Here is a 27,763-nt window from a genome sequence, read left to right as displayed (position 1 = left end):
CTGACCTTGGGGACGTTAAACCCAGCATCCCACCGTCTGAACGACACCCGTCCCTGGAGCTCATTCCCTGACCCGGGTGGGGTCACAAAGCAGCCTGTGCACCTGGAAACATCTGGAGCCCACACGGCCGATGCTCCAATTTGGGAGACCCGGTCACAATCAGCATCCTACCAGTTGGGACGGTACTGGAGAAGCGGGGGTGGGGGGGGCGGCGGGAGCAGAGCCTGGTGGGGGGGGGGGGAGTTGGGGGTTGGGGGGAGGCTTCCAGCAAGTCCCTTGGCTCCCCGGTCTTGGGGGCCCGTGCCTGCCAAGACAGGTGTCAGAATGTCCTCATCATGGCACCGTGTGGACCGACATGCCGCGGACACCCGGGTGGCCTCCGCCTCCCGGCCATTGTGAATCCTCTGCTGGGAACAGGGGTGTGCAAAGCATCCGTTCACGGCCCAGCAATCGGCTCTTTGGGGTATAAACCCGGAGGCTGAATCGAGGGGTCAGATGGCGACTCTATCTTTACCGTTTTGAGGACCCGCCAGACTTTCCCACCGCGGCTGCCTCGTCTCACATTCCCCCAGCCGGGAGCGAGGGCTCCGATCTCCCCACATCCTCGCTGACACCTGTTATTCTCTTATTTCCTCTTTTTTTTTTTTTTTAAGTAGTCGCCACCCTGGTGGGTGTGAGATGCACAAGCACTATTTACGTGACATTTTCCTTGTTATCAGTCACCTCTTGAAAAAAAAAGAAAAACCTTAAGTAAATTTATCTTAAAGGCAAATTTACATTGTTGCCTTTGAAAGGAACGAGGGTCAGGGGCGCCTGGGGGGCTCAGTCGGTTAAGCGTGTGACTTCAGCTCAGGCCATGATTTCACAGCTCGTGGGTTCGAGCCCCGCGTCGGGCTCTGTGCTGACAGCTCGGGGCCTGGAGCCTGCTTCGGATTCTGAGTCGCCCTCTCCCCCCCCACCCGCCCCCACTTCGCTCACGCTGTCTCTCTCTCTCTCTCTCAAAAAGAAACATTAAACATTTTTTAAATAAAAATAAAATAAAAATAAAAGAAATACGGTTTATTAGATATGCGGGTAGAAGGTTTCAACTGAACACTGACGCTTTCACTCTGCGTGAGAAGCGTTACAGACCCGTTAGCCCTGGAGAGACTTCCTCTGACTTAAATGGAACAGCAAGGAAAAGGTGGGCCTTTCTCACGCTACGGTTTTTCCATCCATCTCTGAAAATCCCAGTGGGGTTTCCCCCCCATTTTGGGAAACCCTGCTTTAGGGGACAGGGCTCTAACCCTAATAAAAAGCGGTTGGGGCTGTGTGGCCTTGGGTGAGTCACCTCAACTCTCTGGGCCCCAGCTCCGTCATCAATAAATCGTGGGGAGGGGCAGTGACAGTTCTGTGAAGGGAATCTGTGAGGCTCAAGTGATACCACGGACGGGGGGTGGGGTGAGCCCCCCAGTCCCGAAATAACGGTGCCCAAGAAACACCGAGTTTCTACACTTCCTGCAAATTTACTTAAATCCTGATTCTTGCCATCCTTCCCCTGGCTGGTGGGAAGCCCCTGGGACTGACTTTCCTGTGTCAAAACCCCTTCCTCCCCGAGCATGGAGGCGGCGGCCCTGGGCACCCCCTCCAGGCCGTGTGTGCCCTGAGAACTGCCCCCCACCTCTGCTTAGGATCCTTCCCGAGAGTAACTGGAAGGAGGCACTTTGTAAACTGTAAGGAGACATCAAGGAGGACTTGGGAGGCACAGCAGGAATGTTCTGGGGGCAGGAAAGCCAAGCCCAGGGAATAATGCCGAGGCCAAGAGTGGGATCGACACCAGCGACCATTGTATCAGCTAGCTACAGCTGTGTAACAACTTACAACCAACTCACTGGCCCGGAACACGTGTCTCCTGCTCGTGGCTTCCCTGGGCCAGTCATTGGAGCACAGCGAGCCACTGGGTTCGCTCCCCAGTCCCACGAAGCTGCAATCGAGGGCTCAGCCTGGCGGCATCCAGAGCGCAAGGTCTCTCCACGCTCGGGGCTTTGCCGTCCATGCTTTCTGGCTCGGCCCCAGGTGCCACCCGCATTCCTCACCACACAGCCCCCCTCCAGGGCCGTGTGTCTCGGGGCCCTCAGGACAATCTACTCCTGTCGGCTAAGGCGGAGTCTTTCCTGGAAAGGGCGTGTGCCCATCTAGGCATCCCGCCCAAAATGTGGGTTCTGACCCTGCCCGTGGAGGGAAATGGCGGGTCAGCGGGCACGGGCAGAGTGGGGCCTCTGCCCTTTGGTGGTCTCCGTACGGCCAGCCTGAGTGCCTCCCTGGGTGATGGTCAGCTTGAACGTGTCCCTTTGGACCCTGATGCCTCTTGGCCCTGCTCTGCCCTCCACGCCCTCCAGCCCCTCACTGCTCAGGCTGCCCAGCGCTCTTCTAGCACATTCCAGAGGATCTACGGGCTGGTGATGTGTCCGCTGGGCACATACATCGCATCTCTACTCATCCCAGATGCCTCCTGCCTCCACACATCCACACAGAGCAGAGGTCTCTGGTCCTCACCGACCCGCCTCAACTGTCCTCCCTTGTGCTGGGAAGGAGCTACCCCTTCCCTCCTGCGGGAACCCCGATCTCCGCTGGGGTTCTCCCAAGTCCCTGATCCCTGCCCTGTGGCCCCTGGGATGGAAAATGATTCCTCCTTGGGTCAACCTCTCGATGCCCCCTCTCAACAAACTCTGCTCGGCCCAGTGAGCCTGGGGGGGGGGCATGGCCTCCCTCCGCCTCCCCGGGTGGGGGGCTCTGCCCTCCGGCCACCGCGCATGTGGCCAGGCATGGACACCTGCCCCGGAGGGTCAGTGAATTCTTCCTGTGGGAATTTGAGGCTGAGAGTGAGGGGAGCCCTCCATGGGACTGAGTGAGTGCCTGTCAGAACCGGTTGGGGTCGTCTCCTGTAGGATTCCGTGCGTGTGAAATGTTTGGAACAGCAAATCCGGAGACAGCGGACCGTGGCTACCAGAGGCTGGCGGAGGGACTGTCAATGGGGACCAGTGTCTTTTAGGGTGATGGAATATTCTGGAATTAGGCGTGACGGATGCACAACTCTGTGCATGTACTACAAACCACAGCCAAGGACGCTTTAAAAGGGTGAGTTTTGTGGTAAGCCATCAAAATCTGGGGAGAAAGCAGGCAAAAAACCTCTTTGACCTCAGCCACAGCAACTTCTTACTCAACACGTGTCCGGAGGCAAGGGAAACAAAAGCAAAAATGAACTATTGGGACCTCATCAAAATAAAAAGCTTCTGCACAGAGAAGGAAACAATCAGCAAAACTAAATGGCAACCGACGGAATGGGAGAAGATATTTGCAGATGACACGTCAGATAAAGGGCTGGTATCCAAAGTCTATAAAGAACTTATCAAACTCAACACCCAAAACACAAATAATCCAGTGAAGAAATGGGCAAAAGGCATGAATAGACACTTCTCCAAAGAAGACCTCCAGATGGCCGACTGACACATGACAAAACGCTCAACATCACTCCTCATCAGGGAAATACGAATCAAAACCACCATGAGATACCCCCTCACACCTGTCAGAATGGCCAACAGTAACAACTCAGGCAACGACAGATGTTGGCGAGGATGCGGAGAGAGAGGATCTCTTTTTCACTGCTGGTGGGAATGCAAACTGGTGCAGCCGCTCTGGAAAACAGTATGGAGGTTCCTCAAATAATTAAAAATGGAACTACCCTACGACCCAGCCATTGCACTACGAGGCATTTACCCAAGGGATACAGGTGTGCTGTTTCGAAGGGACACATGCACCCCAGTGTTTATAGCAGCACTATCGACGATAGCCAAAGTATGGAAAGAGCCCCAATGGCCATCGATGGATGAATGGAGAAAGAAGATGTGGTCTCTCTATATATATATATATGTATATACATATATATATATATATATGTATATACATACACACACACACACACACACACACACACAATGGAGTATTACTCGGCAATCAAAAGAATGAAATCTTGCCATTTGCAACTACGTGGATGGAACTGGAGGGAATTATGCAAAGTGAAATTAGTCAGAGAAAGACAAATATCATAGGACTTCACTCATATAAGGACTTTAAGAGACAAAACAGGTGAACATAAGGGAAGGGAAACAAATAACATAAAAACAAGAAAGGGACAAAACAGAAGAGACTCATAAATACGGAGAACAAACTGAGGGTTACTGGAGGGCTGGTGGGTGGGGGGATGGGCTAAATGGAGGAGGGGGATTAAGGAATCTACTCCTGAAATCATTGTTGCACTAGATGCTAACTAACTTGGATGTAAATCAAAACAATAAATTTTTAAAAAGTTTACTTAAAAATACAAAGCAAAAAAAAAATGTACGAGGGATGGGTGAGGGGCACCCGCCCTCCGTGGCCATCAGAGTGTCACCCAGACCGGAGGGTGGCCTTTGAGGAGCACCGGGGTCCGCACACAGAACCTCCCCACAACTTAGGGGTCACCAAGGGAAGAAACCCCAGATGCCACATTAGCCACGCCACCAGGGTTCACGCCCCGGGCGGGACATGGCACCCGGGTGTCACGTCTATCTGTGGTATCCCCGCGCCCTCCCCCAACACAGAAGCTGAACCCCATCCTGGGGACACACCAGAAAGCCAGGACTGTGGGGGCTGTTCTGCAGAAGAGTGGCCAGGCCCCCTGAAAGTGTCAAGATCCTAAGACACAAAGGTGGAGAATATGCTCCAGGGGTAAAGGAGGCTAGAGAGACAGAATCCCGGAAGGCGGGCATGATCTGGAACGTTCTCTACCCCGGAGGATGCTGTTGGGGACAATGACCAATGCTGGAGTCAGTCTGTCATCTGTATTGGTGTCCCCTTCCTGGGCTGGGCGGGTGCTCTGTGAGGAGGGCACTTTAGGAAACGTATTTGGGTCTAGGAGCGGGGTGAGGGCACAGACAGGGAGAGGGAGAAACGCAGGAAGCAGATGTGAAATGTCAGCGTTTGCAGACTGCACGGAGGCTTTGAAAACTTCCGGGTGTTTCTAGAACGTTTCCGTAAATCTGAAATGGTGTCCAGATAAAAAGTTAGGAAACAGGGGCGCCTGGGTGGCTCGGTCAGTTGAGCGTCCGACTTCGGCTCAGGTCATGATCTCACGGTTCGTGAGTTCGAGCCCCGCGTCGGGCTCTGCGCTGACGGCTCGGAGCCTGGGGCCCGCTTCGGATTCTGTGTCTCCCTCTCTCTCTGCCCCTCCCCTGCTCACAGGCTGTCTCCCTCAAAAATAAATAAACATTAAAAAAAAATTTTTTTTTTAAGTTAGGAAACAGAAAGCAAATGTTTGGGAAGCACGGGGTTAGCACCCCCATCTGTCCCTTTAGAGCCGTGCCCGCCATGAGCCTCTCTCTCTGTCTCTGTTCCTCTCTCTCTCTCGTGCCTTCTTCCCGGAGATCTCTCTGGTCCTCGGGCCGGCCCCTGGAGTCCTGGGCCACGACGGGTGGAGACATTTCTGCAGCCCCTTGGAACCATGTGTCCTCAGCCCTCCCTGGGCCTCCGGACGGATCAGAAGCAGGAGCGTCTCTCAGAGGCTGCGAGTGTGTGCTCAGTGCCAAACAACCACGGCTCTCTGGACAGTCTCTCCACTAAGAGAGGAAAACCAGAGTGGAGCTGGGGGATCGCAGGCTCTTCCTGGAGAGGGCTGGGGGGCAAACATCTTGGGCTTGGGGGGGGGCACAGGGTCCCCCCACTCCCCGCTCAGCTCCGCCCTTGGGAGTGCCCCTGATACGTAGTGAGCTGAGCGTGGCCACGTGCAAGTGAAACTTTATTTACGGTCATGGGTAGCCGGACTAGGCCACGGGCCCCAGCGTGCTGACCTCCGGGTGCACGTGCTCCCCCCAGGGCTCCAAAAGGCACCCGGGAAGGTTTGTGATGGCCGAAGGTTGGGGAAAGCTATGCGTCCGTCAGCAGGAAAGTGGGTCACTCCAGGCACCTTCCCGGGACGGAATATTAGACGGCGACAAAAAAGGGACGTGCGTGTGTAAGAGGACGCCAGACCAGGACACTTCGATGCTGTTGGTGTAAAATGTTGAAGCCGCACACACAACACTGCTGGAAAGTGTCCGGGTTTGTAAGGATGCATGTAAGAACGCTTTCTAAAGAACAGGAAGGATACAGGCTGGGGACGGTGACTCCAGGGAGACCCAGGTGGCTTGGAAGGAGGTTCACTTGTGTTTTACTGCCTCAAAACAAAGGCCGCTGGGGTAGAGGTCAAAGCCACGTGTGACCCCCGTGGGGTCCTCACGGAGGCTGCAGGATGCTTGTTGGATTTCACCTTCGCCCAAATCATCTGCTGCCGCTGCCCAGGGCTAATGACACTTCACTTATCCACACCGAGGAGGCCCACGGAACAAAGTCACCTTCCCGACCATCCTCCGGGAGCCGGTGGCCTTTCCAAATGGAAGCCGGGCCCCATCCCTCCTCTCCTTGGCCCACCTCCTCCCCACGTTCCCCATCACGTTGGGAGTAAGAGGCAGAGGCCCTGCCGATTCCCTGGAGGCCCCGCAGGGCCCTCCCCGCCTCCCTCTCTCCCCATGGCTCACACTGCTCCTCCCACACACTAGGCACCGTCCTGCCCCGGGGCCTTTGCACAGGCTGTGCCCGATGCCTGGACCACCGTCCCTAATTTCCACACGGCTTAATCCTTGTCATTCCGACTTTACTCAAAGGCCTAGTTTAGGGCCTCTCACCATCCAGTCCCCATCTATTCTTTCCTTAGTCACCCGTCTTCCCAGCAGACAGCGAGCCTCAGGGTGGCTGGGAGAGTGTCTCCCCTCCGTGTCTCCCGCAGCCCAGCGTGGCACCTGACACATGGCAGGTGGGCAAGTACTGGCTGACTCCACAGCCTAATGACACTAATCCGCAGTGACGTGATCGGCAGTCACCTGGGGACGAAGAGGGCACTGAGAGGGGTGGCGACGGAGAGTGAGGGGTCATGCCAGAGCACTCGTACGTTCACACGTGAGGGGGTGTCGACACCGCGTCTTCATACCTCACACCACACACTTCACACCCAGCGCCTACAGAGCTGTCTAAAGAGAAACAAGGCTGAGCCCTGAACAACACGGTCTGAACCAAGTGGGTCCCCTTGCACGTGCAACTTTTACAGCACAGCGCTGGGATCTGTTTCCTCTTCCTCGTGATTGTGATTAGAGTTAACTTTCTTTCCCCAGCTTACTTTGAGAATACAGCAGATAAAACACATAACATAGAGAGATCAGAGCAGGTAACACGCATAACGTATAGAGATCAGAGTAGGTAACACGCATAACATACAGAGATCACAGCAGGTAACACGCATAACAGACAGAGACCAGAGCAGGTAACACACAACATAAGAGATCGCAGCAGGGAACACGGCTAACACATACACATCACAGCAGGGAACGCACGTAACACACATATCACAGCCGGTAACTCGTAACACACTAACTTGTGTTCATCGGCTGCTGGCATCATTGCTCAGGCTTCTGGTCGACTGGAGGCTATCAGTTGTCAAGCTCTGGGAAGTCAAAAGTTGTATGCAGATTTTCGACAGTGTCCCTAACACCCATGTCAAGGGTCAACCGTATTTAAAACTTACGCGATTTTCAAAATGGGATTTCATATACACCACACACTCTAGGAAACAGGATGGAAAAAAGTCCAGCCACAGTGATTGGTGGCTTGTTTTCCTGGTTTCTTTTTTTAAAATTAATTATTCATTTATGTTGATTTTTGAGAGAGAGCACAAGCAGGGGAGGGGCAGGGAGGGAGCGGGACACAGATCTGAAGCTGAGCTGTCGGCACAGAGCCTGACGCGGGGCTCGAACCCACGAACCGCGCGATCATGACCTGAGCTCAAGTCGGAAGCTCAACCGACTGCGCCACCCCACCCGGGCGCCCCCGTTTTCCCGTTTTCAGGCCATGGAACTTTGTGTGTAAAAAGGAAAAGGAAAAATCCGTGTACGTTAACACGAGTAGATGACCGGCTGGCTTCTCCCTCTGAACCGTGCGGAGTTTTACCTGGGCCCGTGGGGGGCGGGTCGAAGGGAAGGGAGATGGTCCCGACGCTGGGGCTGGGGGTCCCTGGGGAAACCCGGCCAGTCCCCGCTCCAGGCCCAGCCCACCACGGCGGTGGCCCCGCCCCTCGGGCGCCGGTACCCCCTCCCCCTCCCCCGCCCCGTCCAGCCCATCCTTCCGCCTGGACCTGCGCGGCCCTCGGGTCCTGGACGCCTCCCGCCCTCGTCCTCCCCTCAGCGGCCACGCAAGGGCGCCCGCGAGCACGCCACCAGGCGAAGGATCCCCTCCGGGACTCCCCGCAGCCCGTCTACACCACCTGCCGGCGGTTCGGAGCTCTGAGACCGCGCGCAGGCTGTCCTCTCCCACATCCAGAACACCAGCCCCTGAGAACACCTTGTTTGTTCTCACTGACCACCACAGAGGACACACGGACGCCGTTAACCGGCCGACAGATCTGGGTGGAGCCGAGCAGGGTAAGCCTGGGGGGCAGGCACCTGGCGGGAGCTCCCAGGCCTGGAGCAGAGACCTGGGCCCTGTAAACCCAAAGTGGAGCGTTGCACCCGAGCGCCGCAGTGGCTGTGCTCCGGCCCGGACCGCCCTGGAGACTGGTTTGGGACTGGGGGTCAGGGGAGGCGGGATGATGGGGGCAGCCTGCATACAACCCCCTGCCCCCCCCCAGCCCCGATTCACACCCACGGGAGCCTCAGCACGTGACCTTCTCTGGAAAGAGGGTCTTTGCATATTTATCAGCAGAGAGGTTGTGGTGCTGCCCCGGGGGTGGGGGCCTGAGAGTGGGAGAGAAGCAGACGGAATGTGCAGGCGCAGCTGGAGCCACACGCCCACGCACGAGCCGAGGGACCCGAGAGAGCCAGTCAGAGACTGTCGGGGACCCAGGAGCCAGCCCTGCCCACGCCCTGCCCCGACTTCTGGCCTCCAGAGCTGGGAGACCAGAAACTTGCTCAGGGTGCCCGGTCGGGGTACAGCTGCCCCAGGAATCAAACACACCCCGTGATCCCACTGGACAGTGAGTGGGTTTCCACCCTCAGCAGGCAGCTGGGGGCCAGGAAGGACCGACCCCGCTCACCTGGCCCCAGGCCCCTCAAGGAGCACAAAACACCTTAGAAGTGGCTCCCGGACAGGACACGAGAGGCGGATCATTCGATATGGCTTTATTTTCTGATCGTCCAAGTCCGTCCCCGACCAGCCTGAGCTCTGAACAGTTAGCAGTCCTGACGGCCGCCCCAGCAGGAGGGACACCCGCTGGGCAGGCACACGTGGGGAAGACGGGCCAACACCGGTCCTCGAGTCCTGCCCCCAGAGGTGGCCGGGCTGGCTGGGCACTCGGTAAACAGTCTCTGGGGGAGACAGGCCACCCAGCAGGGCAAGGTGGGGGGGAGGGGGGCAGAGGCAGGAGAGCCTGTAGACCCCACACCTGCCCCTCCCTGTGCCTGGGGGGCTGGGGCTGGGACAGGGACGGTCTGGCTTGGCGAAGGCAGGAGGCCCAAGGTGGAGACGGAGACAGCCCCCGGGAGCCCGTCCCTGCAGTGGGTGGTGAGCTGGCTTCTGGGGAGGGCTGGCTGGGGGGGGGGGGACACGTGGGAGGGAGCGGTCCCCCTGCTCTCCAGACCCTCCGTTAAGGCCTCCCTGGGGGCTGAGGCAGGTGCCCAGAGCCTCCCTCATCCTGACACTCCCCTCCGCACAGAACACCTCACTGATTATATTGCTAATGAATCGGTTCGCCTGGGTCTCCCTGAGATCAATCTCAGCAGCACTGGAGGCCCCCTCCACACCCTTCCCTTACAAGGAGCCTGATTTGTGGGGTTCAGGCCCAGACCTTCCTCTCCAGGTCCCAGGTCCTGGGAAGGGCAGCAGCCCCGTGGGCCCCACACCCACGTCTTCTCCAGCAAACGCTCTCCTCGATCCCCAGCCTGGATGCCGTCCTCAGACGCGGGGGCACCGGCTGCCCCCAGAACACAGCCTCCACTCCACAGGTGAGGAGACCGAGGCCCAGAGAGCCCAAGGGAAGGGGCAGAGGGCTAGGGTGCCTCCTCTCTCCACACCTGTCTCCCACCCCAGGGGCGTCGGGGCAGCCGGGTCCCCAAGGGACAGGCTCAAGTGCCCCGGGCACGGCGGGAGGGCAGAGGCTGTGACAAGCCAGGGGCTCGGGGGACACATGTTCCAAGGCCGCACCCGAGGCGAGAGGCCAGGGCGGGGGGACCCAGTCCCCGAGGGATGGGCTGGTGCTGCCCGGCAGACAAGAGGCTGAGCACCCACATCACCAGGCGGACGGGGCGGCGTGAGGCCAGACAGGGCCAGAGAGGGGCGGCCCCCTGCCCCTCAGCCTGCAGTCGCCGGTCAGCGTCGCGGGCAAAAGGAGGGACGTGCCGGGTGCCTTTCTGGTCATCCTGCAGCCCGTGAACCCTGAGGGCTGGGGGATCGCCTCCGGGGCGGGGGGCTCGTCCGCAGACTTGTCCCCAAGTCCAGGGCCCGGCCCCGGGGCCTCCACCAAATGCTCCTCCCATAGAGTTCACGGGACAGAAAAGAGAAAGAACCCCCCAAGTCCTCAAGAGCAACACGGAAAAGCTCTGTAATTCGGGGGTGCCGGCCGGCTGTGGCGTGGGGAGGGGTGGCAGGCGGGGGCGTCACTGCGTCTTGGCCTTCACGAGCAGTCTCTGAACGGTTCTGTACAGGAGGTCGAAGTGCTATAGGGGCGGCGTGGGGGGCGTGAGTGAGAGCTGGGCCCAAGGGCTGCCTGGGGGTCACGTCCTGCTAGGCAGGGTGGGGGTGAGCACGCACCTGGCTGGGTGAGCCCCCTCCCGGCCCTCCCCCGGCTCACCTGGACCGCCGTGTAGGCCATCCCGAGGTAGGCGCCGATGCAGACGGCCAACAGCAGGTCGAAGATGGCTGGCTTGACCCTGAGGGAGACCGGGGCGTCGGCGGGGTCAGGGGTGGGTGCGGGCTGCCTCCGTGTCCCTGGACCGCACGCCACGGGCAGTGACCCAGGGCAGCTCACCTGTAGGCATTCATCACCTGCTTCAGCTGGTCATAGAAGACAAACTCGGGGTCCCTGAGGAGAGAGCACTTCCTCAGCGGGGTCACCCAGCAGCGGGGCCACGTTCTGTGTCCCCCAGAAACCAGACCGCCTGGAGGGCCCGTGGGCCCAGAACGGGGGAGGGAGCGCGTGCGTGCATGAGTGCGTGTGTGTGTGTGTGTGTGTGTGTGTGCATGTGTGTGCTTGGGCAAAGCTGCCACTCACCCTCCTGGGGAAGAACTATTCTTTGTCCTGAAGTAACTAACCTCTTTCCTATTGCTTTTCTGGGCGTCAGAACACTCTTTAAAAACGCAGTAGGGTGACTGCTAAGAATTTACTGGTCTGGAAAGCATTTCCATAGAGAGAGGGCAAGGTGGTCTGGGAATCAGAGGCCCTGGCTCCACAGCCGTGGGTCCACTCTGAGCCTCGGTTTCCTCTTCCGCCCAAGGTCTCTGACTCTCAGGCACACCATGAGTCGGGAGAAGGTAAAAAGCCAGCAAAGGGCACCAAGCAGTGTGGGGAGATCCCCTGCAGGTTCCCTCCGGCCACAAGGCCCTGAGGTGCTAGCTTGGCCCACGTGGGGGGCTCTGAGCCGCAGAAAAAAAGACAGAACCCAGGTGGCCCGTGGTGGGGAGGAGCATCCTGAGGGCAGACCGGGGACCGGGGGTTCGAGTCACTAGATACCAGAGCATGAAAGGACCAGAGGGCGGGGGAGGGGGGGGAGGATACAAGGCTGCCCAATTAAACACAGGACATCAGTTACCTTCGGATTTTAAATAAAGAAAAATCGCCCGTCAGTATAAGTATATCCCAAACACTACAGGAGACATACTTACGCTAAACAAGAACATGTAAATAAGCATTTGCAAGGAATCACATTTCACTGGACACCTGTACTTTGAACTCCTTGTTTTACTTCCGTCCACTGTTTCCATCTGCTCTGGAAGCCCCCGGGTGCCTGCTGAGCGGGGAGCCACAGCCCACGCGGCTGTCGGGGGGCGGGGGGGACGGGCAGACGGCGCCTCACCGTTTGTCCGCCTTGATGTGGTGCTGCTTCACCTCCTTCAGGTAGCGGCTCAGGTAGTGCTCCAGGGTGCTGAGGAACGTGCCGTCCTTGTCCACCAGCTGGGCCGCGCGGGGCTGGTTGGTGAGCCAGTCCATCACGGAGTCCAGCTGCTCCTGCTGGATCTGCTGCGGGGCGGGGGCCGCGGTCACGGGACCCCGCCCCCGCCCCGCCGGCCCCGCCCCCTCCTCCTCCTCTCCCCGCCCCGCCCCACCGGCCCCGCCCCCTCCTCCTCCCTCGCCCCCACAGGCCCCGCCCCCTCCTCCTCCCCGCCCCGCCGGCCCCGCCCCGCCGCCCCCGCCCCCGCCCCCTCTCCCCGCCCCGCCGGCCCCGCCCCCTCCTCCTCCCCCGCCCCGCCCCCGCAGGCCCCGCCCCCGCCCCGCCCTTACCATCTGCTCCGTGAAGACCGGCATGTCTGGGGGGGTGCCCTGTGGAGACAGTGGGGGGGGGCGGGGGGGACGCACCTTGAGTCTGGCCGCCCGGCGGGGGCGGGCCGGGAGCTGGCGGGCGCGGTGGGGGCTCACCTTCTCGGTCAGGTTGTAGATGACTCGGGTCAGGGCCTCCGCGATGAGCCTGGTGTTGCGCGTCAGGGTTTTAGAGTCGACCCGGGACCTTAGGGCAGGCGTGAAGAAAGCGCACGGATGTGTCTGGAATCAGCCTCAGTTAAAATCGCCAGAAAAACAGTGGTCGTATTTCCGATGATGATACAAACAAACAAAGCCACAGCCGCCGCCTCGGGCAGGGCGGGCGCCTCCCCAGCATCTGCCTGGAATGGTGAGCGGCTCTGGGCCTCAGTTTCCTCATTGGGGAACGCGGGGGCGGTCAGGGGGGACCCGCCCCCGCGGTTGTGGCGGACATCACTGATGCGATGTCCTGGGCCGGGTGAACATGTCCCCACATTCACGCCCACCCAGAGCCTGGGGACAAGCCCTGCCTGAGAAGCGGGGCCTCCACGGACGTGACCAGTGAAGGCGAGGTCGCGCTGGAGGGGATGAGCCCTGGGTCCTTACACGAAGGGGGGAAACCGCACAGACACCCAGAGACACCCTCCTGAGGCCGCGCAGGCAACACACAGACCCGGAAAAGGATCTCTGGCGCAAAACACCGCCCAGCCGAGTGTGTACAGCGCGGGGGGGGGGCCCCCCCGGGAAGGCGGAGGGATTAGCCAGGGCCCAACCCCTTCCCTCCCGCTCTCTCCGCCCGGAACGCCCTTCTCCGGAAGCCCCTCGACTGTAGCACCGCCTCCTCCAGGAAGCCTCCCTGATGCCCCAGGAACAGTCAACACCCTGCCCACACCTGCTCTCTCTCTAGGCCTCACCCACTGCCTGGCAGGGCCTCCTCGAGGACCAGCTTCTCACCCCCCAGCAGACATGTCCAGCAACAGGGCTGGGCCCAGCCCCAAGGCCACCATAAAACCCTGGCCCCACTGAGGGCCGACAGGCCACAGGGAGCCACGAACGAGAAGTGAAGTCACAAAATGGCAGAAGCCAGAGGTGCACAGGGTCTTGGAGAGAGATGGTGAGGAAGAAAGGGGTGGGGAGGGCTCCCCAAGGAGACACGAGACAGGGCACCACTCGCCAGGCCTCAGCACGGCCGTGCAAAGGCCCAGGGACAGATGCTGCAGCATGTGGGAAGCAGGGTAGACCGAGGTGCCCAGCGTCTGAAAGTCACGCGTGGGGTCTGGACGTCACATGTGGGGGCCAGGGGACCCCAAACCACTCACGCAGCCTCCCCATCGCTAACGAGGGACACTCAGTGATCCGACCCCAGGCCCCCGCCCCCCACTGTTCCTGGGGTCCTCAGCCAACGCCGGCCCCTTCCCGACCACCCACGTTTTGGGTTCACTCCCTCCATCCGGGCACCTGCACCTACACTGTCGCCCCTCAAAGATCGCCCACAACCGGGCATGGACGGAGGGGAGGCTTCGCGGCCACGCCCACACTCACCTCACATCCATTATGCTGCTGCGCTGGCCGTCGCGGTGGCTCTCCAGATGGGACAGGGTGAAGGCAGGCAGCCGGCGGATGGCAAAGCGCTCGTGCTCCCAGGCCAGGATGTCCTCCGCCAGGTTGATTTTCTTGTGCACCATCGAGAACCGCACCTCCGGGAACTGGTGGGCGGCCACCTGTGCGGGGGCGGGGCCCATCAGGGCGACACCCCCGCCCCGGATGCCGCCCGTCTCCGCGAGGGGGGCCCGCGCCAGCTCAGACCACGGACGTTCACGCAGGGCCTTGGGGGCCAAGAGGGTTCCCGAGTCCCTAGTCCTCGGGCGCCAGCACGTACCAAGCGCCTGATCACCAGCCTGCTGGACGCGACCGCGAGGCAACGAGCGCGCGCGGGGCCAGAGATCCCGGGCGGCAGCGGGCACGCGCTCTGGCACCTACCGTCTCCAGCTCCCGCAGGAAGGCGTGCTGCAGCGTCCCCTCCCTGGGCGGCTTGGACACGTGCAGGTGCAGGCTGTCCCCGCGGCCCACGGTGTCCAGGCACAGGACGAAGGCCACGTTGTCCTGGAGCAGGCTGGAGTCTGCGTGGCAGCAAGAGCGGTTGGGGGGGGCCCCTCTGCGGCCCCGGCCCCCAGCCCCAGCCCCAGCCCCCCGGGGCCGCTCACCCGTGTGGTCCAGGTTATCTTCCAGCCAGCGCTTGGTTCCCTGGTAGTTGAACTTGCCCCCTCCAGAAGCAAAGAACAGGAGGTTGTACCTGGCAGCATGGGGAGAGCGGGTGTCGGCCGTGGAGGTGAGACCGGCCCCCGAGGAGGAGCTGGTCTCCCACAGGCACTGAGCCCTGGCCCCTCAGAGCAGGGTGTCCCTGTCCCAGCACCGTGGACGCTCTGTGGGGCGACCCGGGCTCCGTGGGGGGCGAGCGGCATCCCCGGACCCACCCACTCAGTGCCAGACGGCCCCAGACGGGACCCGGTGTCCCTGGGGTGCAGGACCCGGGTGGGGCTCAGCTCCAGGCCCGGCGCCCGGGGGACCTCGGTGCAGTTACTCCTGGGGGTGTGCGCAGCACCCCCCCCCCCCCGCCCAGCTGTCACGTACGCGGCGTGGGTGCGCTTGTAGGTGTAGAGCCTGGAGAAGAGGCGGGCGAGCTCCAGCAGCACAGAGATGCCGCTCCCGTTCGAGTCCGCACCGTGTGACAGCCACTGCGGGCAGGAGGGACACGAGGCCGGAGGTCACTTCGCCAGCCCTGCCCTGGCAGCCGGAGCCCCGCACCCTGCCTCTGGGCCGCGCCTCGCTCCCCGGCTCCGGCCCTGCTCGCCAAGACTCCGCCCCACGGGGGCGGCCTGGTCGGAGCACCTGCCCCAGGAACGCAGCCCCCCTTCCTGCCCCCCCACCTGTGCTACTGGGGGGCAGGAGGGCGGTGCAGGCGCCCCCCCCCCCCAAGCTGTGAAAGCCCACGACTCATCCGCATTCTGTAATCTGAAGGAACACTCCCAACAACATGGTAATCAGATAAGAAAAAAAATTGGATTGGGGCGCCTGGGTGGCGCAGTCGGTTAAGCGTCCGACTTCAGCCAGGTCACCATCTTGCGGTCCGTGAGTTCGAGCCCCGCGTCGGGCTCTGGGCTGACGGCTCAGAGCCTGGAGCCTGTTTCCGATTCTGTGTCTCCCTCTCTCTCTGCCCCTTCCCCGTTCATCCTCTGTCTCTCTCTGTCTCAAAAATAAATAAACGTTAAAAAAATATTTAACTCGGGGCGCCTGGGTGGCGCAGTCGGTTAAGCGTCCGACTTCAGCCAGGTCACGATCTCGCGGTCCGGGAGTTCGAGCCCCGCGTCGGGCTCTGGGCTGACGGCTCGGAGCCTGGAGCCTGTTTCAGATTCTGTGTCTCCCTCTCTCTCTGCCTCTCCTCTGTTCATGCTCTATCTCTCTCTGTCTCAAAAATAAATAAACGTTGAAAAAAAAAAATTGGATTCTATAATAGGGCTCGGGGACCCCCCAGGTTACAGTCTGTAGCCAACATGTCACATACTGACACATTAAAATTCAGGGGAAAAGGTAACATGAGGCTCAGGGAAGGAACCAGATACCAGAGGCCACATGGCTTGTGAGTCCTCGTGTGTGAAACGTCTAGAACAGGCTCATCCACAGACAGGAAGGGGGCTCGTGGGATCTGGGGAGCGACGGGGAGTGACCGCTGATGGGGATGGGGCTACTTTTGGGGTGACAGAATGTTCTGGAAGTAGACGGTGATGGTTTTCACAGCTCTGAGTATCCTGCTCTGTACTAAAACATTTGCTTTAAAAGAACAATTTTTAAATGAGTTACATCTCACGGAAGGCAGGCAGGCAGACTTCACGGCAGGGGGCGGGGGATTAAAAACAAAATAATCTAAAAGGCTGCAGATGAGGCGGGAGGGAAAATGGCGACGGGGCTGAGCATCCCAAGGGGACAGCTCAGGCCTTGCCTCGGGCCCCGGCGGGTCCAGGCATCCGGGACCGCTGGCCTCCCAGGTGGGGCGGCCCTTGGAACGGCTGCTCACCGTTGCCACGGTCACACGGCCAGGACCTCACGCCGGGCTGCCACTGGCAACCTCTTCGGCTTGGACAGTTTTTCTTTCAAAGCAAGACTTTCCTGATGAAGCCACAGGCACTGTTTACAAGCTGGTGAGAGTGAGCAGTGACCGTGACCTCACTGTGCAGGGGGCTCAGACAGCTCGGCAGGGGGTGAGGGGGTGGGGGAGGCCTGCAGGGCAGCAGAACTCAGCAGGCCTGACACTTCCCTCCTCAGAGGACTGCTGGCGAGGCCGGCCCTCAGCGGCGTCTGGACCCGGACTCCGGGGCTCCCACCACCCTCGCCGGCGGGGGGCTCGTGTCCCGGGGCTGTCTGTGCAGACACGAGGTTTGCGCCGAGGACCCGCTCCCCTCCCGGGGTCTGGGGTCTCCGTCCGAGCCCGGCAGACGGGCCTGCTGACCGACCCCCCGTGAGAACCTGGGCGCTGGGTCTCTACGCCCCCTGGAGACCACACCTCACGTGTGGTTACGTGTCGTTTTGGGGGGGGGGGGATCAAGCTCGTCCTAGGGGATACCCCGGGAGACGATTCTGGAAGCTTAGCCCGGTGTCCCTGTGCCGTCCCCCACCCCGTGCCTATGCCCTGAGATTATTTGCTTCTCGTCCTTTATAAAAACCACGGCCTTGGGGTCCTCCCAGCACACCCCCACCCCTGGGAATCTTTGCACACATCCCTGCTCCTGGCAGGGGTCCTGAGGACCCTGGCACAGACACCCTGGTCTCGATTTCCGGCCACCCATCTCTTGCGGGACCCTGGCCGCAAGACCTGCCTCAGATTAGCCCGTGTCTGCTCCACGATGCCACCCGTGCCAGGGATCCTCCGGGGCCTCAGAGGGCGGGTGCCGCTGCTGTGACCCCAGCCACACTGCACAGAAACGCTCCACCTCTGAGCTAGGCTGGAGCAGGGCTGGGGGTGGGGATGCCCGGGCCCCTCCCCAAAGTGCCCGCATACGTACAGGGGCCACTCCGAAGGCATCGTAATGGGCCACGATGACGATGGTGGGAAGGTCTTCTCCACCCAGCCCGGTCAGCCGCCCCTGCAGAGAGAGAGACAGTCTGTGAAGGGCATGCTGGCAGGGGCGGGGGGGCCCAACGGCCAGAAACAGTTCCGGCTGCCCCATGGGGTGGGGCATTCTCTCGAGCCCTGCCGGCTCCGTCACGGACAATACGTGAACCAATGGCTGTGGCCAGGCGCCAATAAAACTTTATTTACACAAGAAGTCACGAGGGCCGCAGCACGCCGACCACTGCTCTCTCTGTCGTGCTTCCCCAACTGGAGACCCGACCCATCTTTCGAAGGCTGAGCCCCGAGCCACCGTCAGGGCAGGAGCAGAGCTCTGCTGATGAGAGGCAGCCAGTTCAGAACGTGGCCACAGGAGCCCATCGGGGTCCGGGGTCCAGGTCCCGGCACCCCAGCTGGAGACCCAGCACGTGTGGACTGGCCCTCGCTGAAGTCACGGGGGTGACAAAGCAGAACCACCTCTTGTCAGCAAAGGCCTCAGCCTCCACTCCTCCCATCCAAGGCTAGTCCCGGGGTGCAGAGAGGTCGGACGGGGTGGCCCAGGGTCTTTGCCAGCACACGGCTGAGGCCGTTTTTCTGATCCTGCCAGCTAGAGGGCGAGCTCTGCGAGGGCCTTAGCCACGTCAGATGGGAAGCGGCCGCTGGCGAGCCCTCCTGGCTGCCGTCCACGGGGAGCCGGCCGAGACCCGGGACCACAGCTCGGGTGTGGGTCCCCGCCCGAGACCACGGGCACGCTGCCGACCGCATGGGCTCAGGCCTCTCGAGACAGGCTGATCCCAGCACCGGCTGCGTGAGCCAACGGGGGCCAGGGAGAGTAGGGGGGCAGCCGAGCGCCCCCACTTCCTCCATGCCCCCCGCTTCGACCCAGATAACAGGGATGGCAGAGGGCTCAGGGCACTGCAGAGGTTTCTAGAACCACAGGCCAGGACGGCCAGGCTGGCAGGCTGAGAGAGACTCCTGAAAGGCAAGAACCCACCAGACCCCGGGCAGCCCCGCTGCTATTAACCCCCTGGCACCCGGACCCGCTGCTGCTCGGCCCCACCTCCGGGAGCCCGATGGCAAGGGCCCTGCCGCGATGCGTCACACGGTTTTGGCGCTATTCCTCTTCTAATTTCATCCACTGCTTCGACGGGGCAGCGCCGTCCCCACATCCTGAACCGGCCTGCCCAGCCCCACCGGCCACCCTGCCCAGCCCCCTGCACCCGGTCCCTGCGGGCGGCCCACCCCGCCCGGGGCCCCGACTCCCCTCGCCGCTATAGACCTGCCAGTCTGGCGTCCTCGAGGGTCCCTGCGCGGACTGGGATGAGCCATTGTTTGCAGGCGTGACTGCCCCGGCAGAGCCCGTCTCCCGCTGGGCCAAAGTGCCCGCTTGCCACCCTCGGACCTCCCCCGACTGCAGGGGAGTTCTTCCAGGAAGGAAGGGCATCCCGCCCGCTGCTGCCTCCCGCACACAGCAGGGCTCAGAGTGCTCACGGAGAAAGCAGGTTAAACTCCCGAGGCGGACTCGCTTAGTTCTGGAGAGGGGAGGGCTAGCCGCACCCCAACTCGCACGGAGCCCGCACGCCGGCACCAGGGGCTGGCCAAGTAGCCTGGCGCCGTCTGGTGTGAGCCACTGGGGACTCAGGCCCGCCTGGCCCAAACAGAGGCCGGGGCGACCAGCACGCTCAGCTCAAGTGCTCGCTGAGGGCCTGCTGTGCACAGGCGCCTGGTCAGGCTCCCAGGACACCACACAGGCCGAGATGACACGGTCTCAGCTCCTCCGGCGCCGGGGCCGGTAGGAAAGAAAAGAGCGACACGCAGGCTCCGAGCGTGTCAGATGGGACGATCCCTGGACACGAGGTAAAGCCAGGCCTGGGTCAGGCCTGCCACGGGACGACTCCGGCTCCGGGTTGAAACTGTATGTGGTTTCTCAGGCCGGCAGGCTGCCACCGGGCACTCAGCCCCTGGCCATGCACTTGCCCCATCTGTGCTCCTTGCCCTGTGCCTTTGTTTCCGGGGCCTCTGTGAGGGTCCCCCAGGCCTCTGTGAGGGTCCCCCAGGGAGACCTCCTCACTGGGGTGGGGGACACGACGGACACGATGACACCACGAAAAGAAGACAGTCCCCACTTTGTGCTTTTCCACTGCCAGCCCTCCCCCTCGCCACCTCCCCACCCTGGGTGCCGGAGCTTTCCGTCCAGGCCCCCCACGGCTGGCGACAGAGCTGACCCTCGACACGGGGGAGAACAGAGCAGCCGAGTCAGGGTTTCCTCCGGCCTACACGCTTGCTTCCACCCCCACAGGAGGTGATGACGGGCTGAACTCTTTCATGTTTGGCCTGCCGCTTTAATTGCCTACTTCAACACCCAGAGCTCAGCTCTCTCCCAGTTCAGCTGAGCTGTGGACAACAGGGGGTGTGTGTCCCCAGAAAGTTCTGAGGATGCAGCCTTGGAGGTATCATGATATGAAAAGAAAAGGCCACAGCGGGAAGGGGAGCTCTCTGCGAGGCAGGGACAGCCAGTGCAAAGGTCCTGAGGCAGGATGAAGAGACTTGATGTGTGGCTGGGGCTGGCAATGGAAGGCAGGAGATGGGCTGGTGGGGAGATCTGACCCGATTTCCCTATCAGAGGCTCCCTCCGTGGGGAACAGGTGGGGCTGAGCTCAGAGAGCCAGGATGCCCCCCTCCCCAGGCCTTAGTGTGGCAGGCAGGGCCAGATACTCACCTCCACACTGGTGATGAGCCAGTCACTCACGGCCTTGCTCTGGACCCCGCTGGTGACCATCTGGAAGCCGTTGGCAGTGGCGGTGTGGAGCAGCACTGAGGACAGGTTGGGGAGCGTCAGCCCAAGCCCCTGGGGGGCTCCCGAACCAGAGGCGGCATCCTTGTCGCCCCAACACCCCAGACGGCAGGGGTTCGGTCTAAGGCCAGCTGGACACGGGACCGCCCCCGTGAACCGGGGCGCGGCGTGAGGACTGGGCAGGGCAAAGAGCCTGGCAGGGAAGACACTCGTGCCCTGGCACCGGTCACACCCACCACTCGCACGCGTGAGAAGGGAGTAGCAGGCAGGTCCCTTCCCCGGCGTCTCTGAGTGCTTCTGCTAGCTCTCTCTCGACGGCCACCTGCCCCGCTCCAAGCTCGTGGACGCCCCTGGTCCACGGAACAGAAGGACGGGTTTCCTCCCTCCCCAAGGACGCTGCCACCCCTTCCCGACAGACTCCAGCATGATATGGTGGCACGGACAGAACCCTCGGCAGGTGGAACAGGTGTCTGTGTTTCCCAGAAGCCATCAGAGGCTGAACATGGGAAACGCCTCCCCGAGTCAGTGGTTCTCCGGCTTCTGTTTGCACAGGAACCAGGGGCGGGGGGGGGGGGGGGGGAACGGCAGGGTCTTGGCCTCCAGCCCCAGGTCTGTGGCACAGCCGGTGCGTGCAGGGCCGTGCGCTCGCTGTGAGACGCGGCCCCTCAACAGGCCCGGACCCCACACGCCAGCCCCGTCCTGCCGCCCAAGCCTACCTTCGGCAGCGGAGGCGGAGCCCTGGGCGGCGGACGCGGCCTGCGTCTGCTCGTAGATAGACAGCAGGGCCTCGTCCTCCACGGCAAAGTACACAGGGACCACGGTCTCCATGGCCAGCATCTCAGGCTCGGTCTCCATGAATTGCTATGGAGGAGAGGCTTGTTTAGGGGGCTTCTGGCCTGCGGGGGGGGGGGGGGGCGGGGGGCGGGGGCAGGGGGCAGTGGCCGTCCCGGGAGCACAGGCAGCCTCCCATGAGGCTGGCCGATAAGGCGAGGATCACACCGGAGAGGACAGGATGGGACGGGGGGTGGGCGCAGACGGGACAAGGACGGAGGGCTGAGAGAGGGTGGCAACGCCACGGGGCGCCCAGGCGGTACCCGCCAGGGAGAAAGCAGGCTGGGAGGACAGAGAGGGAGCCGGCCAGGTCTGGGGTCAGATCTGGCGTCACTGTGGGCCGGCCCCAGCCCCCACGACCATCACATCCTCAGATGTCGGCACCCTAGGCTGACGGCAGGGACCCGCACGCAGTGAGCACAAGGTGCCCGCACGCGAGGCGCACCGGCCGTGCCACAGTCCTGGGGCCGGAGGCCGAGACTCTGCCGATCTGCAGCCCCCGCCCACCCCCGAGCTAGGCTTCGGTGAGGCGGAGCCCCCTCCACAGCCCCACCCCCGCATCTCATCCGCAAAAGCCTCTCCGTCCGTGGAGTTTCACGGGGGCCCGTGAGACCCCGTTAACTCGAAGCAGGTCGCCGCCTCGGCACTGCGGGGGTGGGAGCAGCATCCCCAGCCCACCCCCCGGATGCCAGGGGCTCCCCAGTCACAGGCGTGTCCCCTTAAGGACAGGATCACCCTGGGGTGGCAGGGGCCACGACGAAGAGGCAAACAGGCGGCAGCCCGCTCTCTGAAGGGCGGAGGGCACGGCAGGGGCAGGCACCCGGCCCGAGGGCACACAGCTCTCTCCGAACCCAGTGATCTTCCTCCTGCGGAAGTTTCTGGACCCAAGCCTGTGTGGAAGGCGGGGGGGGGGGGCACTCACCCGGATGACGTCCTGGGGCACGGCGGCCATGGCTCGCGGCAGGATGATGACCACGGCGCCGGCCGACTGCCTCAGGGCCTTCTGGTACTGCTCGTAGGAGAAGTCCAGCAGCCGCATGAGCACGCAGCGGCGACTCAGCACGTCCGCGTCGATGGTGCGGGCCTCCGTGTTGAGCACTGCGTTCCGAGTGCCTGCAGGAGGGCGGGCAGGGCCTCCCTCAGCGGGGCCCCGGGACCCCCACCTGGAAACCACGGACGCGAGGACCCCCACGGTCTCACCCCCTACGTGTCCCACAGCGGCCACAGGCACAGCAGACACGGCAAGACCACGTCCGCCAAGGCCTGCGCCTCACCGCCCACAGGCGCAGCACCCACTCAAACTCCGGTGCGTCACAGGGCCCCTAAGAACCACTTAAGAGCTAAGACCCTCCTCCCTGGGTGCCAGGGGCTCAGGTGTCCCCAGACACGGCCCAGAGTCCCCCCGGGGCCGGACTGCCCCAGATCGGAGCCTCCGCTCTACAGCCGAGGGCCATCTCTCACTCTCTTCTGAGAGCTGAAGAAAGTTCCAGAAAATCAGGGAGAGAGCTAGAGACGGGAGCTTCCAGGCAACTGAATCCCCGCCCCCCCCCACCCTCCATCCAAGAAGAGGTGGGTTGGAACCAGGATGGTGGAGAGCTTTTCTGGGGTCAACAGGGGTCTCCCCCAGACACAGGCACCTGAGCCCTGAGAGGGCCGCGCTGGAGAAAACCGGCCAGAAGCCACACGGACGCTAAATGCCTGCACGTGGACAAGCGCTAACATCTACGTAACTTCCCACGGTGGCACTGTCCCCATGCGTGGTGCATGGCAGGCCCTCAGGGGCCGTTTGCCTCCCAAGCACGGTGGGAAAGGGGACTTAGGCAGCTCTCCAGAAAAAATTCTAATTTTTACATCAAATCACTCAAACAGCAAAGAGAAGCAACGATTGCAAAACCAGCAACCATGTTACATGCGGGGCGGGGCGGGGGTGGGGGGAGGCTGGATGTGGCCCCGGGGCTTCCCATCGCAGACCCGGACAGTGGATGCTCAAAGTCATGACGGGGAGCCCGGCCTTGCCATCCGAAGGTCAGAGCTGCGGGGGCAGGTGTCCACACGGACGCTCGGCTACGAACCCCTCAAGCTCAGAGCCGGCCCCCCGGCCCCCACCTCTGCTTTCCAGGAACGCGGCCTCCGGAGAAGGCAGGCAGACCAGGGAAGGGGCTGGTCAGGGGAAAGGGGACAGCGTCCCAGGTGGGAAAGGGAAGGCCATCTTGGGAGCAGGGGGCCTGTGACCAAGGCACGAAGGTGACCCACGTCCCCAGGGCCGGGGGTGAGGTGCTCCCTCCAGGGGCCTTTTCCCTGACTCAGACTGGCCGTGGGAGCCCCAGGAGGGCCGGGCAGGGCGAGGGCAGCAAGACCTTCAGGTCGTCCTCGAAGCGCTGGGAGTCCGGGAAGGCCCCTCCCCCGTGCCCCACACTCGGCCTCCCGGAGTCCTTCAAATCAGCTACAGGGGGAGGATCCCAGAAGGGAAGCGGGGAGAGCAGAGACGGGTGGACACGGGCCCCCAACCGCCCCCCGGACCCCGAGGGCCCCAGGGGCAGAGACCCTCTTTGCCGACATAAAGCTGTGGCTGGTGCAGCTGCCCCCGCCACGGACCCCGGACAGGAAGAGGTCGGGCTCGGCGGGTGCCACGACCGGGCGGGACGGAAGCCGCCAGTTCTCTCGACAGGACCAGGCCCGAGCAGGGGTCGCAGACTGCTCTATCAAGGGCCAGGAGGCCAAGCCTCTCACCTTGCGGGCCACGCCAGCCCCGCCTCAAGTACTCAGTTCTGCACGCCAACCAGCGGCCACGGCTGTGTGCCAATAAAACTTTATTTACCACGAGGGGTACAGGGGCCTGACAGGGGTGCTCGCGTCGCCACCTCTCCCAGGGCCTCGCCTCAGCCTAGGGGATCAAGTGAGGCAGGTACGAGCAGGCCGCTAAGCGCAGCAAGGCGCACACACAAGGGCTGTTAAAGCGACCTGTCACCTCGGGAGGGCCAGTCTTCCGGGAGGCGGTGGCGGGGTCACGCCCATGGCCTTGTACCTGACGGGATTACCCTCAGCCCAGCTGGCACTTCGGCACAAAGGGCACACCCCTTTCCTTCCTAGCAGCCGGCCGGCCTGCGTTTCTCAAGAGGAGAGAACAGGAAGTGAGGAAAGGAGGCAGACTCGGAGCGAGGTTTGCACCAGGAGGCGGGGAGCCCGCAGGCACGGAGGGGGTGCTGAAGACACTGGGGAGATGGCAACCGGCGATGACCTGCAGGCCGGCGCTCAGAGACCACGCTGGCCGCCAGAGGGCCAGGGCTCCCTCCGGTCCCACCAGAACAACGGCACCAACAGTCCCTCCAGCGTCTCCCCAGGTGGACACAGCCCGGTGTGAGGGGCACGGGGTCAGGAGGGTGCGTGACCCCCACGCACCGGGCCTCTGCCTCCTTGGGCTGCACACCAGAAGCTCTCGGCTGAGACCGGGGGCACCCCCCCAGAGCCCAAGGTCTTTACGGACGCCACACGGGGGAAGATGTCAAGCCACGAAAAGGAATGGGAGGGAATCCCAGGAGGAGGAGGGGCAATGAACCCAGGGAAGGGAGGAAAGAGGAAAAGAGAGCCGGACGGAGATCCACCCGGCATCCGGTTATCTCAGGTTCCAGGCTCTGCGCCTTCTGGAGCACAGGTTCCTCCAGCAGCCGCCAGCCACCCTTGGCTGATTCGGTTTATTACAACTGACACAACGCTACAAACTCCCGTCCTCCCTTGCCTGGACCACATCTCCAGTGCCCAGTGGCCACCTGTGGCTCGTGGCTCCCACGTTAAACAGCAAAGACACACAAGACAGAAAGTTCTACCAGACGCCGCTGGTAAAGGCCCTTCACCCACATGAACGTGTAACATTCCACGAAAACATGCCCAGGGCATCAGGGGCTCCTGGCCTTCCATCCCACCCCTCCAGAGCCTGGGGCCTCAGGTCAAGATCATCACTCTAACCCACTCAGGTCAGCCCCCTGGCACCAAAGACATGCAGGGCAGGGTCGTTCTCTGGGGGTGGGGGCGTGCGTTCTGGGCACTGAGGGGCGGTGAGTCACATCCCTGGCCTCACCCACTGGATGCCAGGGGCACCCCCACTTGGGGCAACCACAAAGTCATCACCCAGCGTCCCCTGGGTTGACAGCCACTGTTCTAAGCACAAATGGCCTAACTTTGGGGTGAGGACGGATCTGAGAGGATGTCTGGACATGTCTGCAGGGCCCGGGGTTCCCCAAGGGCTTGGCTGGGGATCCATGGGGCTCAGGCTAGGACTGAGATGTTCTAACAGGAGGAGCCAGTCCAAGAGGAGACTGGGTCAGAGGTGAGGACAACCAGAACGGGGGAGGAAGCTCTTTATGGAGAGATCAGACTTGCACTTGCAGGGGCCTAAGGCACCAAGCTGGAAGAAAAACCCAGAGGCCAGAAGGTTCTGGAACACCAGATACAGCTATAGTCCAGTAGAGATGAGGGAATTTAGAATTGAGGCTTAGGGGCTGGGATCAGGACCTTGAGAGGAAGAAGAAGGGGCAGGAGAGGGAACCAAAGAGCTGTGCTCGTTCCAGGGCCAGGAGGCCTGGGACAGAGGACCCAGTAGGGTCAGAGGCAATCCAGGATTCCTGGACAGAGGGAGCAAGTGGGGTACCAGGATGAGGAGGCTGGACGAAGGGGGGGAGGTGTGTGCACCGAAGGAAGGGACAAGACACGGGGTCTAAGGGACCCCACAAGCCCACAGGCACGGGGACTGAAATGGGAAGGAGTGGGGGCCGGGGGCCTTGACTAAGGAATCTGGCTCATGAGCTGGGCCCTGAGAGGCTGGAGAGATGGGCCTGGACGTGAGGCCAGGTCTGGGTTAGAGATCAGAGCTCCTGAGACCCGAGGGGACAATACTGGCACTGAGCAGAAAACAGTGGGGGTACCTGGGCCGGGTAGGGTCAGGGCTGGTTGGAACTGCCCATCGAGGGGCTCCGCCTGGCAGAAACCAAGCCAGGAGGCTCACCTCCAAATCCGCCCCCAAAGCGGGAGCTCTGGGCACCGGGACACGGCCCAGTGAGGATGGGCACCCGGGTGGTGTCCCGGGAAGGGGGCCTCGGCAGTGCGACTCCGGCCCAGCTGGGAATCCGAGGGTCCAGGAGCAGAGGGAGCTTGGCCTGAGGGTCGGAGCCCCGGGTTCTGGGGCCCGCTGCCCTTGCCAGGGGCCAGGGGAGCCCGCGCTGAGGGCTCCAGGGGCGCGGGACGGACAGAGCTGGGCGCCACGCAGGGGTCCGTACGCAGGCTCTGACTCGTCTGCGGCTCGGCTAAGGCTAAGGGTCGGGTGGCCTAAGCGAGGTCTGCGGGCTGCACTGCAGCTGGCCAGGCCGGCGCGGCGGGTGCCCGGGCTCCGGGGAGCCCGGCGAGGCCGGGGTGCACGCACCGTAGGGCTGCCCCTGCAGGTCGTACTGCTGCATGCGGTACACGGTGAACTCGTGCGCCGCGTCGGCGGCCGGCAGCGGCGGCGCCACGAGCAGCAGCACGGCGGGCAGGAAGACGATGAAGCCGAGCGGCAGGCACGACGCCTTCAGCATGTTCTCCAGCACCTCGCCCGCTTCTTCCAGCATCCTGGCCGGCGGCGGGGCCGCGCGGGGCGGCGACGGGGACGGGACAGCGGCAGCGGCAGCGGCGGCGGCGGCGGCGGCGGCAGCGGCGGCGGCGGCTCCCGCGGACTCACCTCAGCATGGGTAGCCGCCGGGGTCCTGCGGGCGCCGCGCCGGGCAGCCCGCGCCTGCTCCGGGGTCCTGCGGGCACCGCCACGGGCCGCCCCCCTCGCCGCGCTGCCTCCGGGGAGTTGTAGTCCTCCTGGCGCGCGCGGAGCCTCCTGGGAGTGGTAGGCCCACTCTGTTACTTCCCAACGGAGGACGCCGCGGTGGACCGTTGAGCTAGAACTGATGGCGTGTCACGTCAACTCCGAGTCCCGAAATACGGAGACTTTAAAACAACTATTTGCGGTCGAACTTTCTCCAACCCTGTCTCTTGTGGGGGGACGAGGGGAGCGGCGAGAGCCGCGGGGCAGGACGTGACCTTCCAACCCGGAAGGAAGTTGGAATAAGAGACGAGAGGGGCCAGCCCAGTGCGCGCAGTCTCCTGGGAACTGTAGTCCGGTTAAACAGGCGCAGGGCTCATGGGAGTTGTAGTCTTCCTGGCAGAAGTCAGAAAAATCCGTTAAAACAACCAAGACACGTAGATGTTAGACTCCGCGAGGGCAAAGACTTTTGTCCGCTTCGTGCGTTGATGTATCCCCAGAATTGAGTGCGAGGCCTGGCATACAGTGGGTTGGCTATACCGTTTGGGGATGAATGAATGAAACAAGAAGAAAGAAATCATGATAGAAGTTTCCTAAAGGGATGGTACAGTGGGTTATGGGACTTGTAGTCTGGAGCCTGGAGTTTGTGCAGGGTCGGTGATAGGATGATTTCTACTTAGGCTTATTCGTATTTGGGGCATATTCATA

At 62.3% G+C, this 27,763-nt stretch overlaps 1 protein-coding gene across 2 annotated transcripts; it reads right to left on the bottom strand.

The window, feature by feature from the left end:
• Positions 1-9,203: 9,203 nt before the first annotated feature.
• Positions 9,204-26,909, bottom strand: NCLN (nicalin). Of its 2 annotated transcripts, none has more exons than XM_047095752.1 (15): positions 26,690-26,909; positions 22,199-22,389; positions 21,162-21,306; positions 20,371-20,465; positions 17,605-17,685; positions 15,179-15,282; positions 14,752-14,840; positions 14,528-14,667; positions 14,090-14,268; positions 12,668-12,755; positions 12,533-12,571; positions 12,108-12,271; positions 11,063-11,116; positions 10,886-10,964; positions 9,204-10,751 (listed from the first exon to the last, which is right to left on the bottom strand). In XM_047095752.1, the coding sequence occupies exons 1-15, from the start codon at positions 26,871-26,873 to the stop codon at positions 10,692-10,694; spliced, it is 1,692 nt and encodes a 563-aa protein (XP_046951708.1). In that variant the 5' UTR covers positions 26,874-26,909; the 3' UTR covers positions 9,204-10,691. The 2 variants fall into 2 exon arrangements, with proteins under 2 accessions (XP_046951708.1, XP_046951709.1); XM_047095753.1 differs by having other exon boundaries at positions 12,108-12,268.
• Between the last annotated feature and the right edge of the window lie 854 nt (positions 26,910-27,763).

The sequence above is a fragment of the Lynx rufus genome, unplaced genomic scaffold, assembly GCF_022079265.1.
Source record: "Lynx rufus isolate CCGP_SWC_20201006 ecotype Redwood Valley unplaced genomic scaffold, mLynRuf1.p SCAF_4, whole genome shotgun sequence".
In the NCBI taxonomy this organism is placed as follows: Eukaryota; Metazoa; Chordata; class Mammalia; order Carnivora; family Felidae; genus Lynx; species Lynx rufus.
Note: the sequence above shows the minus strand (reverse complement) of the source record. Positions and strands in the feature narration are given on the sequence as shown.

Bases quoted from the DNA above. Each gene is read 5' to 3' on its own strand.
- NCLN (XM_047095752.1), bottom strand. From the start codon at position 26,873: ATGCTGGAAGAAGCGGGCGAGGTGCTGGAGAACATGCTGAAGGCGTCG. The intron at 22,390-26,689 runs GTGCGTGCACCC...GCCCTCCTGCAG, and splicing joins CCTGCAGGGGCAGCCCTACG to GCACTCGGAACGCAGTGCTC. The intron at 15,283-17,604 runs GTACGTATGCGG...TCCTGCCCGCAG, and splicing joins ATGCCTTCGGAGTGGCCCCT to TGGCTGTCACACGGTGCGGA.